Source organism: Nycticebus coucang, chromosome 22, assembly GCF_027406575.1.
Source record: "Nycticebus coucang isolate mNycCou1 chromosome 22, mNycCou1.pri, whole genome shotgun sequence".
In the NCBI taxonomy this organism is placed as follows: domain Eukaryota; kingdom Metazoa; phylum Chordata; class Mammalia; order Primates; family Lorisidae; genus Nycticebus; species Nycticebus coucang.
In genome coordinates this window covers 8,458,113-8,475,065 of record NC_069801.1, presented here as the reverse complement: position 1 = coordinate 8,475,065, position 16,953 = coordinate 8,458,113, and the positions used below count along the sequence as shown (strand labels likewise).

The 16,953-nt window shown below is 52.6% G+C and overlaps 2 protein-coding genes across 4 annotated transcripts in view; one reads left to right on the top strand and one right to left on the bottom strand.

The window, feature by feature from the left end:
• The window catches only part of DRAXIN (dorsal inhibitory axon guidance protein), a 25,611-nt gene extending 20,653 nt beyond the window's left edge, over positions 1-4,958 (bottom strand). Inside the window, exons 1-2 of the mRNA XM_053575675.1 lie at positions 4,603-4,958; positions 3,826-3,967 (exon numbers count right to left, since the gene is read on the bottom strand). The gene's annotated coding sequence lies outside the window, so the exon portion shown is untranslated. The remainder of the gene's footprint in view (positions 1-3,825; positions 3,968-4,602) is intronic.
• MAD2L2 (mitotic arrest deficient 2 like 2) lies at positions 4,071-16,953 on the top strand. 3 transcript variants are annotated; one of them, XM_053575688.1, is made up of 9 exons: positions 4,071-4,278; positions 11,395-11,446; positions 11,534-11,652; positions 13,904-13,975; positions 14,511-14,611; positions 15,374-15,468; positions 15,780-15,853; positions 16,318-16,410; positions 16,613-16,953. In XM_053575688.1, the coding sequence occupies exons 2-9, from the start codon at positions 11,407-11,409 to the stop codon at positions 16,652-16,654; spliced, it is 636 nt and encodes a 211-aa protein (XP_053431663.1). In that variant the 5' UTR covers positions 4,071-4,278; positions 11,395-11,406; the 3' UTR covers positions 16,655-16,953. The 3 variants fall into 3 exon arrangements, with proteins under 3 accessions (XP_053431663.1, XP_053431664.1, XP_053431662.1); XM_053575687.1 differs by lacking the exon at positions 4,071-4,278 and adding an exon at positions 10,743-10,923; XM_053575689.1 differs by lacking the exons at positions 4,071-4,278; positions 13,904-13,975 and adding an exon at positions 10,739-10,923.

Sequence of the window (16,953 nt, the reverse complement as noted above, 5' to 3'; positions counted from 1 at the left end):
CCTCCTGAGCTTGAGTCCTACCTCCTGTGGGATCACAGGTCCTTGCAACCCTCTTCCTCCATGTTCCCTGAACTTCATTATCTTGGTGCCCAGACAATTTAACATCATTTGTTCAGACCCATCGTTTAATCTTCCAGTGACAAAATGCCTGCTGTCAGGTCCTGGCAAGGCCTTCATGCAGTGGAAAGACATCTGGAGCCAGACATGCCTGGGCTTGAATCCTGGCTCTAGCACATAATAGCTGTGTGACCCTGTGCAGGTTAATTAACCTCTCTGGGCTTTAGCTCCACATCTGAAAAATGAATATGTTTGTTTGGGTTTCATCTATTGGGCACCTATTGTTCTAGGCCAAGAGTTTTTTTTTTTTTGGCCAGGGCTGGGTTTGAACCCACCACCTCCAGCATATGGGACTGGCGCCCTACTCCTTGAGCCACAGGCGCCGCTCTAGGCCAAGAGTTTTATATCCATTGTCTAATTTAGTCCTTTTAAGTGGATAATATTTTTCAGATAATAATAGCGACAATGGTTACCTAGAATATCAGGACAAAGATTTGAAGGACTTGAGGATTTTTGAGGGATACTGAGGTCACATAGTAGAGCAAGTGGTAGAGCCATGATCTGAAGCCATCTGACTTGTGTGGCCTTGACCACTGCTCATGCTACCATTCAGTAACCAATACCACTGCACCTGCTGGGATTCTCAGGGTGGGTGATGTGCTTGGCCCAGTGCAGAGCCGGGCAGAGAAAGAATACCTAAAAACCATAAATCCTACAATGAGCTCAATCCAGCAGCTCTGAATGAGGAGGGACCTCATTCAGCATTACCATGCACCCCATCAAGGGATATGAACCAGGTGGTTAATGCCAGGCCATGGTGTTGAAGTGTGGGGGGTTGCCAAACCTGAGATCTGGGGGGGGGGGGGCGCCCGCTAATGGCAAGTACTCAGCCATCCCCCCATGACCTTCCTGGGGAATCACTGGCCACAGTGGCTCACCCTTGAGAGTAAGGGCTGGGGCATGACAAGCAGAGAAGGTCAGGAGAGCCAGAGAGAAGCACGCCCCCGCCGAATGGGACAGATCAGGGATGCTCATATGATGCTCATATGACCCACCCGCCTGGGAACCCCTCCTTGGAGGAAATTCCTGATCTTCCCAGGCTATGGGTCAAGAGACCAGGGTGCAATCCCAGCTCCATCACATTACCAGGCCAGACATGTGAAGGGACCTCTTTAGTCACATAACTGCTAAGCAATGAGCTGGGAGTCAAGCCCGGTCTCACACTCTGCCCCTGTAAGTTAGACAGCATCTTATTTTTTCCGGGGTGGTGCAGAGTCCCAGTACCACAGGGGTTTTGTAGGTGGCTCTCTCCCCCTTCTCGGATTCCCCAGCCAGAGCCCCGTTACTCTCAGGCCATCTCTGCTCTGCCTGGATGGCAGGATCCAGCGGAACTCAGAAGCTGTGGCTGCAATTTCCTGCTTACTCCTGTCCCTTTGAGCCAGGATGCCATTCAATATAACATCTACTGTGTGCCAGACACTGGGCCACAAATGGAAAGAGATGCAGCCCCCACCCAGGGAGGAGCAGACAAATCTAGATACAGATCATGCTGTGCAGACCACAAGAGAGGGGGAGGCAAGAGAGAGCAAGGGGCTTCCCACAGCAGGGGACATCTGACCTTGGTCTGTGAGGATGGAGTGGATGGGTGGGCTTCAATTGAACCATGGCAGGAGAGAATTTCAGATGAAAGAAGGGCCCTAGCAGAAGCTCAGAGGAAGATAGGCTATGGACATGATCAATTCTTCATTGTGAGTGATCTGGGGATGTAGAAAAGGCGTGGTGGGAGGTGGGCAGAATAGGGCTGTGCCTAGCAGGGTCTCTGGAGTTAATTCACTGGCCACAGGGAGCCTTTAAGAGTTTTTGGTTGGGAAGAGGGGATGGACTGAATGAGGGGTGGGGGAAGGCAGAGAGGGTGCATCATTTTCATGTGGGTGAGAGGCAAGGCAGACCCAAACAAGATTCCTGGGGGTGGCAGGAGCTGCTGAAACCTGGCTTTCCCTAGAAAAGCTGTGTCCCGAGAAGGCAGAAGGCAGAGATGGTGGGAGGACCAGGGTTGCCAAAGCAGGGTCATGAGTGGAAGCCTGGATGAGGGGGCTCTGAAGGCTGGCTCCATTCTTGCCTCTAAAGAGAAGGGCTCTGGTTGTCAGCCCTGGCTGTGGCTGAAACAAAAACTCAGCCAGGGGAGCCCAGACCCTGCCAGCCAGAAGGTTTCCCTCTTCCAAAGTTGCCTTCATTAAGCTACTCAGCCCATGTCACTGCTGGGCTCCTGGGGTGGTGTGTCACCTGTTACCACAACCCAGACCACGGATGGTCGGGGCTGGGGCAATCACACTGCAGGTCTAGGAGCCAGCAAGACAATCCCTCCAGAGGAGAGGACCCAGCTTGTGGTCAGTGCCATTATAAAAGAAATCAAGGCAGAGGTTCAGAATTGGATGCTTCCTGATGAATGGGTGGCTGTCAGCGACATCGACATGGCCACAGTAATCTCATTTCAGAAGAAGTGACCCCTTTCACTCTGATTGTTTTAACTGATTTTAGGACAAGCAAGGGGTAGGCAAGAGAGGGAGAAAAGAGGCTTGTAAGGATGTGAATGCCAGTGTGGGTAAGAGGAGACAGTGCAATGGGGACCATATTGTGGTTGGGTACTGTGAAGTGTCTCAAGCCTGGAATTTCTGACCCACTTCCTATCCCCTATCTCCACCCCACCCAGGGACTGCAGACTTTCCTCCCCGCCCCCGAGGGGAGTGGGAACCACTGGAGTTGCATCTCGCATGCTTCCTCACTATGTCCACACAAATCCCGCCAGGTAAGTATTGGCATATCCCCGTTTTATGATGGGAACACTGAGGCTCACAGAGGTGCATTCCTTTGTTCCAGATCACTCCCAAAGCCCCTGTCTGCCTGCCCCCAGAAGGGGCTATTAAACCGGTTGGGGCACCAGGCATGTCACCTGTGAGAGGTGAGCAGTAGGAGGGTAAGCAGGGCAGACCAGATGGAAGGAGGAGGTCGAGGGGGCACCCAGCGCAGGACCCAAGGAAGACTTGGTGGGAAGCGAAGGCGCTCCCCTAAGGCCACTAGGACTCTTGGAGAGGGGAGGGAGAAAAGCCAGGGGTGGGGAGCGTAAGGGACTGAGTATGAGCCCAGAGCCGTCGAGGTTGTGGGGTAGGTACTGGCTGGTGCCCAGAGGGGAGGGCGCGGTGCTGGCTGTGCGCGCGCTTAGCGTCCTCCCCTCACACCCCTCCCCACAGGCGGCCTCGAAAGGGCAGGAGGGCACTCCGCCAGCTCTGTCCAGGGCTCAACGAGTCTTTGAGGCTTCTTCCAACGGTGGCAGACCGGGGTGCTCGGCCTGAGAGACCACGCGGAGACTCAGAGACAGAGAGACAAAGAGACCGGGTCCCAGAGAGAGAAAGCTAGAGCCAAGAAGGAGCGTGGGCAAGAGCCAAACCCGAAAGGGTGGCGAAGGCGCGCGCGAGGCGGAGTGTCAGAGCTAGTAAAAGTGAGCGTCCAGTGGCAGGTGGGCGGACGACGAGGCCGGGAGGAGATCCAAGAGCTCCGGGGGAGACGCAGGGAGGAGCGGAGGCGGCGGACGGACCGGCTGACCGACGGACTGATAGGTCCGTGGGCCGGGAAGAGAGCAGCAACCTCACCTGCAGCCTCAGTCCCCGCGAGCCCAGCCTCTGAGCGCACCAGGTAGCCCACCTTTGTCCGGGCGCGCAGCCAGGTAAGGCGGAAGGGCGGGGCCAGGGGCGGGCCGGGGCCGTGCCTTACCTGTCCGGCCGGCGGGGAGGGGGCCGAGGGGCGCTAGGCTGAGCGCCTGCGGGAGCCGAGCGCAGCCGAGCACCGAGCCACGGAGCGGGGACCGTGCGAGAGGTGCGAGGGCGGCAGGAGGATGTGCCCAGGCTGAGCGGGACTGGAAGGAAGCGAGAGGGGGCGGGCTGGAGGGAAAGGGGCGGGAGCGCGGGGAGGGGACAGAGGAGGGGCGGCGGGCGGCGGGAGGTGGGCAGAGGGCTCAACCGCCCCCCGCCGAGGGGCAGCCCCGGGCCGGCCTCGCGCGCTCCCGGGCATTTCACCCTTGCCAGCTGCGCTAGGCGTTCCGGGCTTGCTCCCCAGAGGCCTAGCCGCCGCCTCGGCGAGGGTGCGGGGCAGACAAAGGAGGCAGACAAAGGCGGGCGCAGCCCAGCGGCCGTGCGGGCACCGGGCGAGGCGGGCCCACTCCTCCCGGTGCGTAAGAGCCGTCTCGGCGCAGCCCAGGGCGCGTGGGACGGGAGGGGCGCCGGCAGCGGTGGCGCATTTGGAGCGGCCCCGTGGGGAGCGGGCGACAAAGGCTCGCGGCAGGGAATCCCTGGCGGACCCCAACAATGGATCGAGGCTGCGCGCTCAGCTCAGCCGGTCTCCAAAAGGATTATTCCACCTAGACTATCAAATGGGACGGAAGAAATGGTCTGGGCGGGGAGGGGTGGGTGGGCAGGAGTGGCAGGATAGGGAGCGGCGGGGCCTTTGTAGCCTCCAAAAGTGTGTAGAGTGTGTGTGTGGGGGCGGGGTTACCAGAGAGATCGCTCTTGGATGCGGGGGTACTGGAGGTCTTCAAAGCACTAACATCTCACCTGGGGCGCTCTAAGAGCACACCTGTGCCCGCCTTCTTGAGAGGGAAAGGAGAAAAGGCAATTTCCCCTGGAACACACACACTCACACACAATCCGCCTCTCGCCACGCCCCGTCCAAAACCAGCTTGAAGCTCCTCAGCCGGGCCTAACCCGGACAAAGCCAGCGCTCAGGCGGGCTAATTCATCACCACGTGGGGAGCCGCGTCCTGACAACTCTGGGAGTCCGGGAATGCTGGGTTATGGGTCCCATGGCTCTTATAACTCACGAAGGGGTCAGTGGGGCCATAGGCGCTGCAAAGATCAAAGAGCGATGGGGCGAGACTGCGGCACGTGGGAAGCAGCAGTCTCGGGGGTGCCCGAGAGGTGGTGGTTGCTTAGGCCTGAGAGGGGGGACAATGGGCGTGACTTCTTTTGTCAAGGATGAAGCTGTGGCCTGGCATTCATTGGAAACTGGTTCAAACGCTGCTGCCCTGGCTGATCTCTAGCTGGGGGAACTTTTGATGTGCTTGGACTCTGTTCTTTGGGTTCTCCCAGAGTGGATGTTAGGTGAGGCCTAGACTCTGATCCCATCCAGGTTATGGAACTCTGTGCCTCACTTTCCCTATCTGTAAAACAATGTACTTGATTGGCCAGAGTGGACCCAATATCTATCAGCTATACGAATGTGGTATATCCATACAAGGAAATATTATTTGCCCATCAAAAGGATTGAAGTACTAATATATTATCCAACCTGGATGAATTTTGAAAACATTATGCTAATTGAAAAATAAAAGACAGGAGAAAGGAAGAGCAGACAGAGGGAAGCAGGGAGGGGGATGGGGCCTTGGTGTGTGCCACACCTTTTTGGGGCAAAACATGATTGCAAGAGGGACTTTGCCTAACAAATGCAATCAGTGTAACCTGGTTTATTGTACCCTCAATGAATCCCCAACCCCCCCAAAAAAAGAAAAAGAAAAAGAAAAGACCATATACTGTATGATTACACTTATATGAAATGTTCAGAGTAGGCAAGTCCATAGAAATAGAAAGTAGATTAGTGATTACCAGACTGGCAGGAGGGGAGAGTGGGGAGTAACTGCTAATAGGTATGGGTTTTTTTTTTTTTGAGTGATGAAAATGTTCCAGAATGTGACTATTCTAAAAAACACTGAGTTGTACATAGTGATAAACTTGATGGTTTGTGAATTATATCTCAATAAAGAAGCTGTTTCTCTTTTTTAGAAGTGGTAGTTGAAGCCAGGCGCGGTGGCTCACGCCTGTAATCCCAGCACTGTGGGAGGCTGAGGAGGGAGGATTGCTTGAGCTCAGGAGTTCAAGACTTGTCTGAGCGAGAGTGAGACCCCGACTCATAGAAAAAATGGAAAAACCCAGCTGGGCGCCATAGCGAGCACCTGTAATCCCAGCAGCTTCGGAGGCTGAGGCAGCAGGATGCCCATAGGCCGAGTCTGAGGTTACAGTGAGCTATGATGCCATTGCCCTCTGGTCAGGGCATAGGTTAGAACTCTGTCTCGACAAAAAAACAAAACAAAACAAAACAAAAAAAAGTGGTGGTTGAGCTAGGTCAACTGGTGGTCCATGATGGCTTCAAAGGATCTGGAAACTCCTGAGATTGTATAAGACATTTCGTGTCACTGTGCATTTCTCTAGGTAGAAGCTCCATGTTTAAGAATAAATGATCAGGCTCAGTGCCTGTAGCTCAAGCCAGCCACATACACTGGAGCTGGCGGGTTCGAATCCAGCCTAGGCCTGCCAAACGATAATGATAACTACAACCAAAAAATAGCTGGGTGTTATGGCAGGCGCCTGTAGTCCTAGCTACTTGGGAGGCTGAGGCATGAGAATCGCTTACGCCCAAGAGTTGGAGGTTGCTGTGAGCTGTGATGCCACGGCACTCTACCCAGGGTGACAGCTTGAGGCTCTGTCTCAAAATAAATAAATAAATAAAAATAAATGATTAGGGCTGGGCGAGATGGCTCACGCCTGTAATCCTGGCACACTGGGAGGCTGAGGCAGGAGAGTCCCTTAAAGTCAGGAGTTTGAAATCAGCCTGAGAAAGAGGGAGATCCTTTCTCTACTAAAAATAGAAAAAATTAGCTGATGTTGTAGCAGGCACCTGTAGTCCCAGCAACTAGGGAGGCTGAGGCAGGAGGATTGCTTGAGCCCAAGAGTTTGAGATTGCAATGAGCTATGATGATGCCATGGCACCCCTGTCTCACAAAAAAAAAAAAAGAAAAGAAAAGAAAAAAGAATAGATGATCAGTAAGGTCCTCCTAAACAGTGAGGGGTCAGGAACACAGGGAAGTCTATAGAACCCCACAGAGGGAACTGCACATCGGAGCTTTGCTCTGGATGAACTGTTGGTAGCCACCTGTGTTACTGGCCTATGGTCAGGGCTCTGCCTTGGGTCCCAGGTCAGCAGTGGACCCCAGGATCTGGGGCAGCTATCCAGGTCAGACCTCACTTCAGGAGGCCAGATAAGGGAGGAGAAGAGCTATCTTTTGGGCCGCAGCTCCTTATCTTCAGACACCTTGTGCCATGAGGATGCATGTCCTCTCTAGGGTGCCTTAAAGGTTGCCAGCTGCTTTAGGAAATGGAATTGGAGAGGGGTGCAGCTAAGTACACTTTGGAGAGCGTTTTGAAAAGCATGGTGGCTTATCCAGAGTGTTTACTCTGGGGGCTTAACAGTGTGTGTAGATCTTTAATATCATTGTCACAACAGCCATTAATTGAGCATTTTTGTTTCAGGTATTGTGTACTTTATATTTTTATAAACATGAGATCATTTACTTTTTGCTCAATCCTATGGAATTGGAACTATTATTCCATTTTACTGGTTGGCATGCTGAAGTTCAGGGAGTGAAGGGCCGCAAAGCTGGTTGAGGAGCAGTACTGGGGAGAGAAGGTTGGACACATGAGCAGGCCTGGTGGATAGGGAGATATCATAGGGAACATTGTACAGACCTTGCTTTGTCTGTGAAAACAGTTCTCACCTAAAGCCCAAGCACTGAAATTGGAGGTCTTTGCTCCTCATCCAGATTAATCTGGAATTCAGGTCAGGCAAGTGGTAATGAGCCACTGTCCACTATCATTTCATTTTTCTGTTATTTTTTCACTCAATTAACACACATATTGAGAACTCAAAATTTTGCCAGGCATTGGCTGAGGTGCTGACTGAGAAAAATGAATGAGGCTGGGTCCCTGCTCAGGGGTGTTCCAACTGGTTGAGCCCGTGAACATCAGGGCATCAGACAGATTGTCACCATCACTATATATGCCCCCTGCCCCTGCCATGTTTTGGGGGTCCTGGGAACCTTAGGCAGGGTAGAACAGGTGATTTGTCCTGTGATCAACCCAGTGGATAGGAAAGGGGCTTTGGAAGCATCTTAGGGGTTGGACACTTCATTGCCTATTTTCCCTAGTTCATTTATTGTGTGCTTGTCCAGCACACCCCAGGACTCCTTTGCCCGTACAGGTCTCAGTCTTCACCAGGCTGGTGCTCACATTGTCTTGCAGCTTGCCTTCTCAGTTTCTATTTCAGTCTCTTAGGAGTGATTTTCTCTCCATCCCCATTGCAGGTCCTCAGGGACCTGCTCCAGTTGGCAAATAAGCTCTCTCTTCTCCCAAACATCCATCCTTCCCTCCCAGCTCCTTTCCTACATATTGTCATTATGCTGAAAAATATGCAAATAACTTTGAAAAACAGTCTCCCAGCAAGTGGGTATTCAAAATGTAATAAATTAACCCCATAATGTAATCTGGATCCCACAACCATCCGTCATGCTGATGCAATTAAGATATGAAAAACCAGATGCCGTGGAGCCCCATGGACAGATGTCTTCATGGAAGTCTCCCGATGGCCCCATGCTGACTCAGACCCACCTCCACCCCCAGCTTCAAGACCCCCATGAGACCTGTCTAGCGTGTTCATTTCACAAATGAGGAGACTGAAGCCTTTCTGGAGTTAGAGGTCAGATCAGTTTGAATCCTTCCTTATCTGCCTTCCAGCCAACCTGTTTGTGACTGGCTCTGAATCCAACACCCCAAACCCAGACATTTTTATCCATGGGTTTCTAGTTCACAAGGTGGGTACTCCCAGTGTCAAAGGCTATATGTCCTTCCCCATAGGAAAAATGATGGTTGAGTTTATATCCTCCCAGAGTTTTCTGAGATTCTTAGCTCCTTGAGTCAGGAGACCTATGGTGGCTTGTACTATGTCTGCTAGTGCAGAGGACTGGAGTTGGAGGCCCATGTGCCTCACACTGTGTCCTAGAGGCTACCCCACAGGAGTAGCTGGGCTCTGAGCGTCCTCACCCAGACCCCAGTCCAAAGACCACTTTAAAAGAGTGCCTGCCACTAAAGTAAAAGCTGCTCTAGCAGCCTCCAGAGAGGGGAAAGGACTCTCAATTTTCCCAAGTTATCAAACATCTGCAATGATTAAATCTCGAGCCAGGGGACAATGTCTATACGTTAGTGAACTGTTCATCTGACTGTGAGTAGAATGGCATGATGTGGGCAGGATCCCTGCAAAATGCTGCCAGGTGCATCAGTTTCTGAAATAAATTCATCCATCCTTTTGTGTTAAACACTGAAATTTTACAACATGCAGATATTCTCCAGGAAAAGCCTAAACTACTGTGGCAGTTCCCATACCTTCCTGGGCATCAGGGACACAAGGAGCTTGTTAAAAGCTCCAGAGCCCTGCTATGCACCCTCACTCCTATCTGGTAGGTCAGGGTGATCTGGTAGAAGAGGGCAGCCAGGCGGCTGTGTGTTTAATAGGCTCCCAGGGATTCTGATTCAGATTTTCTAGGGCTGCATTTTGAGAAATGATCTGCTGACATTCCCGACTTCATCAACCAGGATGAAGTCGGGAATGTCAGCAGAGCATACTTAATCTCTCCCTGTCAGAAAGTGTGTAAATGCAGGTTTAAAGGCATCTAGGGGGAGAGATGCAGCTCTCCAATTATGTGAGATGGAAATGGTGAACATTCTGGCTGGATCTGTGTACAGACAGATGGGAGTCCTAACAAATTCTTATATCCCTGGAGGTCAGTCACAAAGTCTTGTTGGTTTCTGACCCTGACTTGTCACACATTATCTCTGTGGCCACTTCTTTGACCTTAGTTTTCTCACCTGTAAAATAAGGGAGCTGAATAAGGGAGCTGTAAATAAGTTGAAGCCTTAGTGTTAGACTAGGTGTTAGAGCTGGGTGCATGATTTTGGTGGATTAGAGAACATTTTTGGGCCTGTTTAGCCATCTATGAAGTGGGGCTGTAAAATGGATACTTAGCTCCTAGAGCTAACAAGGGAACCAAAGAAATCAGTGTTTGACACGTAAGCGCTTCATCCAGGTTGGTAGTTATTTTAGTATTAATATCATCATCTCTGAGGGCACTTGAAGCTCCTCCAGACTAAGTCCATGCGTCTGGGGGCCTCGGGAGCAATAAGGCACCTCCACATCTCCTCTCCTGCAGCTATGGGACTTGGCAGGCTACTTCACATACCTCATTTGTCAAAAAGGGAACAATCATGGTAACCGCCGCATGGATTTATTCTGAGAGAACCCACGGACACACTTAGCCCAGGCTGGAACTCGGTAAAGGTCAGCTATTGTTATGAAGTAAAGGGCAAGGGGTTTTATCCTATCGGACAGGCTACATTTAGGTTCTGGGTGTGGATGGGGTGGGATGGCCCCGCCCTGGAGCCAGCGGATTCGTTTGCGGTTGGGCAGCTGCGGGGATGACAACTCCGGGCTAGCAGTAGATGGGGCTTCCCTTAGTCCCTAGCTGTGTCCTCCACCTGTCCCTTCCTAACAACTCCGGGCCGCCCCCTTCCGGCGCCAGCTAAAGGAAGAGAAGCGCCCTGGAGGAGAAAATACGTACCCATCCGACCCCAAGCAGAGCTTGAAGTTGTATTTTGTCTCGCCCACCCTTAGTGGGAGAGAGGTAGCGCTGCAGTTTCCGCCCACTCCCCTATCCTGCTGTTCCGGGCTCCAAGGCCAGGCCCCGCCCTCTCCCAAGCCCCGCCCCCGGCAGACGCTTTTCCCACCCCTGGCGCCCCAGCGGACCGAAGCAGTCTAGTGCCAGGCCAGGGCTGGGCCGCGCGGGGAAGAGGGCGTGGTGAAGGCGGGCGCTAGGACCCGCCGGAGCGCCTCGGACGTCACCGACCGGCGCCGCGGGTTGAGCGGGAGGCGCGATCGGTGCGGTCGGTGTCTCCCCGCGCCGGGGCCCGGGCCCGAATCGGAACGAGACTGGAGCAGGTACCGGAGGAGGAGGAGGAGAAGGAGGGGGAGTGATTCCCGCCCCGGGGCGGGGAATCCGGCTGGGCAGGGGGCGAAGCCTTATCCCAACCCAGCTTCGTTTTCCGCCGGTCCCGCTTGATGCTCCGGCCCTGCGCATCCATTTTTTTCCCTCTGTGAGGGGCCCTGTCTTTTCTGCGGGCAAACACTGGTCTTTTCTAATCCCCCCCGAAACAGCGGGATGAGGGGGGTGCTGGGGAGGCCAATGGGCAGAGGCTGATTGGGGCGCCACTGATGCCCCCAGTGTGTGACGCCAGCGTGGAGAAGTCCTTCCCAGCTGCCCTGATTCTGTGCGTGTGCGCGCCCTCGCGAGCCTGGGGGTCCTGCCCCATCTACCCCTAGACAGAAGGGAGGGGAGGGGCGGTGGAGGCGGGCGGGCCCTGCCGCTCCTGGGCCTTCGGAACTACCCCTTACTCTTGCCGGGTCTCCTAGGTAGCAGGAAGGATGACCACACTCACGCGACAGGACCTGAACTTTGGCCAAGGTAGGGAAGCTGGACCTCCGGGCCCAGGGTGTGGGGTGGCTTGGGCCCATGGGCTTCCCCCAAGCATACCTGCTTGTGGCTCTGCAGTGGTGGCGGACGTGCTCTGCGAGTTCCTCGAAGTGGCAGTGCACCTAATCCTCTATGTGCGCGAGGTCTACCCAGTGGGTATTTTCCAGAAGCGCAAGAAGTACAACGTGCCGGTCCAGGTGAGCCTCCAAGGCTGAGCTGGGGCCACAGGTCGTCTCAGAACTACAGAGTGGGTAGGAGGAGGATTACTGAAAACTCTTTTTCACCTTTAGGTCCAGTCTACCCTCAGCCTGCCCTTGCCTTCCAGTTCTGAAGTGCCATTTTTTAACCATCCCCTTAGAAGGGAGTTCCCTTGGCCAGAAGTTAGGGACCAGGCTCTTATAGATGTCCTGGGGGTGAGGTTTTAAAAGAGCTCCTAAAGGCAGGCCTGGTGGCTCATGCCTTTAAGCCTAACACTCTGAGAGGCCGAGGGATATGGATTTCTTGAGTTCAGGAGTTTGAGATCAGCTTGAGCAAGAGTTAGACCCATCTCTAAAAAATAGCCAGGTGTTGTGGTGGGGGCCTGTAGTCCCAGCTACTTGGGAGGCTGATATAGGAGGATCGCTTGAGCCCAAGAATTTGAGGTTTCTGTGACCTATCATGCCACTGCACTCTGCAGAGTGACAAAATGAGACTGTCTCAAAATAACAACGAACAAACAAACAAGCAAAAACGAGCTCCTAAAGCCAGATGCCGTGGCTCACTCCTGTAATCGTAGCACTCTGGGAGGCTGAGTTGGGTAAGTTGCCTGAGCTCAGCAGTTCAAGACCTGCATGAGTAAGAACGAGACCCCATCTCTATTAAAAATAGAAAAAAAAAAAAACAAAAAACTAGCGGGGTATTGTGGTGGGCATCTGTAGTCCCAACTACTGGGAGGCTGAGACAAGAGGATCACTTGAGCCCAAGAGTCTGAAGTTGCTTTGAGCAGTAACACCATGGCACTCTACCCAGGGCAACAGAGTGAGACTCTTTGTCTCCAAGTAAATAAATAAATAAGCAAGCTCCTAAAACTAGAGCTTGGGTGTGGGGAGAGGATTTCTGAAAATTTCCAGCACCTTCTCCATCCTCCCATTTACCCTAAACTCTAGTGGGTTGTTTAAAGTTAAAAGGCACAGTGTAAACATGCCACTTTATCTCCAGTCCCTGGAACTGCTTGTCCCTTGGAAAGCACTTAGTAAGCAATAGAATAAATGACTGAATACTGGCAGAGGGGGATGCTTAAAGGACATACATATGGCTTCCGGCTTACAGTGGTTCAACTTAGATTTTTCAACTTTGGGATAATTTAGGATAATCAATAGGAACTGTACTTGGTGAACCCATAGTACCATTTTGTTTTCCACTTTCAGGACAGTAAGTAATTTACACAAGATACTCAACACTTCATTTTAAAATAGGCTTTGCGTTAGATGAGGTTGCCCAACAGTATGTAATGTAAATGTTTTGAGCATATGTAAGGTAGGTTTAGCTAAGCTATGATGTAGGCCAGGTATATTAAATGCATTTTTGCATTATGTTATTTGATGGGTTTATTAAGACATAATCTCATAGTAAGTCAAGGTGCATCTGTACAGGAAAAAAGAAAACAATCAGCACTTGCTGAGCACCCGCTGCTATTGGGTACTTAATTCATTTAATCCTTACTATATAAGATCTTCACAGATGAAATAATTGAAGCTCAGAGAAGTTAAATAATTTGCCTAAGATCAGTTCTTAACTTTAGAAATCTGATAAAATTTCTGGATCCTTTCTCTGGAAAAGTGTCCATATGCACAAAGACACACAACTTTGAGTGTAAATTGTTGGGACTCCCCATACCCTGGAGGAGTCCATGGACCCATCTTAGGATCTCCTAATGCTGTATTATTATTCTTTTTTGAGACGGAGACTCAGTTTGTTGCGCTGGGAGAGTGCCCTGGTGTCATATCTTACAACAACATCAAACTCTTAGGCTCAAGCAATCCTTTTGCCTCAGCCTCCTGATAGCTGGGACTACAGGCACCTGCCACCACACCCAACTAGATTTTCTATTTTTGGTAGAGATGGGGTCTCACTCTTGCTCAGGCTGATCTTGAATTCCTGAGCTCAGGCAATTCACCCACCTTGGCCTTCCAGTGTACTAGAGTTACAGGCACGAGCCACCATGCCTGGCCTCTAATGCTACATTAAATGCTAGTGTTGAGATTGAATTCATGTCCTCTAATTTCTATTTCTCCATGGATAAATTCACAATTCTTAGCCCCATGAGAGAAAGTCAGGTCTTTTGGGTAAGGACACCTAGGGAGCTCCTGGACCTCTGAAGGCAGATGAAGTCTTGAGCTCCTGAAGGGGTGTTGGGTGGTTTCCACATCTGTGCTTTGGGCCTCACCAGACACGTGGGGTTGTGTGCAGATGTCCTGCCATCCGGAACTGAATCAGTATATCCAGGACACACTGCACTGCGTCAAGCCACTCCTGGAGAAGGTGAGGGGGCACCAAGCCCCTCCAGCCTCCCCTCCAATCTGCCCCTCCATCCACATAGGCCCAGCTCCTGGATGGGGAGTCCATGCAGGGTGCTCATGGCACTAACATGCAGAAGCTGTTCCCTGCATTCTGTAGACCACTCCCACCCAGGGACAGGCATGTATGTAGGTCATGTTTTGGGTGCTTCGGGCCTGAGCGCCTGGGTTAGTAGAGATGGCTTTGAGTAGGGGCTGCCTTGGGGGGAGGTTTCTGGGTTTTACCCTCCACCCTGAAAGTTCTGTCTGACCTGCTTCTTCCTATGTTGTCCTGGTCTCAGATTCCCCACACTCCCACAGGGTCGAGGTATTCTCTTTTAACCTGTACCACTCATGTCTGAGGGTGCCATCTTAAAGTTCTCAAACCCACTCCCTGGGCTCTCAGGGACCCTCAGCTGAGTAGGTCTGTGAGTGTACCCTGTCCCATTCCTCTCTGGGCAGGGAGGAATGGAGGGGGTTCTAGTGTCCAGCTCTGCAGTAGGGGATTCTTGTCCTTGCAGAATGATGTGGACAAAGTGGTGGTGGTAATTTTGGATAAAGAGCATCGCCCAGTGGAGAAATTCGTCTTTGAGATCACCCAGCCTCCACTGCTGTCGATCAGGTGAGCTGCTCTCCCCCACTGCCTGCTAGCTGATGTGAGATCTGTCTCTAGCAATACATGCCCCTCACCCCCACCACTTTAAGGCAGCCCCAGAATACCATGGCAAACATCTGAAAGGAGAGAGGGCAAGATGTGCCAACCTGCCAAGGATTCACCCTGTTAGTGGCTGAGACAAAGCTGGGCAGGCACTGGCCTCTGTGGATAGTACACAGGTTACATAGACACTACTATGTGCCACACCTGGAAAATTGTAGCATTGGCGAATGGCACCTTATTTTATGGATGCAGAAACCAAGGTTCAGAGATATGATGTGAACTACCTAGGGTCTCCTGGATGGTGGCAGAGCCCGGGACTCAGACCCAGTTTCCTGACTTCTCAGTCAAATGTCCAGTCCATCGTTAACTAGAAGTTGACCTTGGGCACAAGTGTTAGTTGGTCAGCTGCATACTTTCTCCAGTGAGATCAGGGCACTAGGATCTGGTGACAGCCTGTCCCCACTGGCTGTGTGGCCTCAGGTAAGCCCTCTCCTCTCTGGGTTCTCTCCAGCCTGGCTGCACATTCTGCCTTCATCTGGAGTGAGGCTAGGCATGGGTTTTAAACTCCTGGTGATTTTAACTGTGTAGAGTAGATAGGGAGCCAGGCCCTAGAGGCTGACACTCTCAGAGGCACTGGAAGGGCTCTGGATCCCAGGTCTGTTTCCAGGGTTGTTTGCTGGTTGTGGGAGTGAGGGCACCATGTGATGGGAGCTCTCTCACTCCCAGCTCAGACTCCCTGCTGTCTCACGTGGAGCAGCTGCTCCGAGCCTTCATCCTGAAGATCAGCGTGTGTGACGCGGTCCTGGACCACAACCCCCCAGGTGTGCCCATTCCCCAGTCACTCCTCCCTTGCCATTTCCATGGTTACCAGGGGTTGGTCAGTGTTTCTAGGTCCCTGTTTGGCTGGCTGAGCCTCATCTCTTCCTTCCTGCCCTTCAGAACCCTTTTGAGGTCTGTTTCTTCCCTTCTCGACCCTGCCTGGCCTCACTCTCCCAGTTGACTGGGTCTTGTCTTAGTACATGCTTTACACTCTGCACTGGGGGGCTGTGGAGCCAGTGAGGCAGGTGGGAAGAGGCCAGGCCCAGTGGCAGGCACCAGGGGCTCAGCCTCCACCCACGTCCTGCCTCCACAGGCTGTACCTTCACAGTCCTGGTGCACACAAGAGAAGCTGCCACTCGCAACATGGAGAAGATCCAGGTCATCAAGGTGTGGAGACTGGGGGTGGAGAGGTGGGCAGGGAGTCCACTGGGAGGCTCTGAAAACATCATGCCACAGTTCTGGGAGGGCAGGAGTGTTGCTGTGGCTAGTGCCTGGCACCCAGCAGGTTTCCATGTGTGTTAACTATGCGTGGCTACACCCTCGGCCACTCTTCCATCTGGGCCCTCAGCTGAGAGCAGCACAGATAGAGCCACATGCTGGGGATACCAGCTCATTCTGGCTCTTCTGAAGTTTCTCTAGGGAGTGGGTGCTGGCCCACCAGTTTCAAAATTGGTGCTTGGGGCTTGTTAAATCACTTGGGTTTGGTAGACTTGACCTGTCCCACCAGCCCCTCCCTAGTGATTCTGATGCTCCCTCAAGTCAGAGGGATGTCCCCCCCGCAATCTGGAGGGGGAGAGGGGCAGCAAGCCAGGGCCCAGCCCCTTCCATCCTTCACTTTGGTCCCCTCCCAGGACTTCCCCTGGATCCTGGCGGATGAGCAGGATGTCCACATGCATGACCCCCGGCTGATACCCCTAAAAACCATGACGTCAGACATTTTAAAGGTGAGTTTCATGGGGACCACAGAAACTTTATTTAAGGGATGCTTAAGTGAGATCTTGCCAGGGGACTTACAGATCAAGGCTCAGGGGAGAGAACTAGGGGATGTACAGTGTAAGGTTTTTCCTCTCTCTCCTTTCCCTTAACCTTGGTGGGCCCAGGGTAGGTGCCCTGGCTGACTCATTGCTGTTTTTCTCTCTCTCTCAGATGCAGCTCTATGTGGAAGAGCGAGCTCATAAAAGCAGCTGAGGGTGCACCTGCCATCCTACTGATGCCAGAACTGTCAGACTGGGGGGACCCCAGCCTAAGGCAGCGCTGCAGGGCCACCCTTATTCCAAGTGCTCTTATTGCCTCTATGTATGGACTACCCATCCTCCAGGCCCAGGCTGCTCAGGTCTGGTTGCATTCATGGAGGAAGCCTCCCCCAGGGCTGTGACGGATGCTGGGACCTGACTTCTCAGCCCCTGGGGTTCAGCTGGCCAACACTGTCTGTCTCAAATACTGTGCTGTGAGTTGTTTCAATAAAGGGGCCCCAAGGGCTAGGCTGA

What these genes read in the sequence shown, in the direction of transcription:
- MAD2L2 (XM_053575688.1), top strand. Translation starts at nt 11,407, where the DNA reads ATGACCACACTCACGCGACAGGACCTGAACTTTGGCCAAG. An exon ending in GGACCTGAACTTTGGCCAAG is followed by an intron (nt 11,447 to 11,533) that starts GTAGGGAAGCTG and finishes GTGGCTCTGCAG; the next exon opens with TGGTGGCGGACGTGCTCTGC. An exon ending in TGACGTCAGACATTTTAAAG is followed by an intron (nt 16,411 to 16,612) that starts GTGAGTTTCATG and finishes TCTCTCTCTCAG; the next exon opens with ATGCAGCTCTATGTGGAAGA.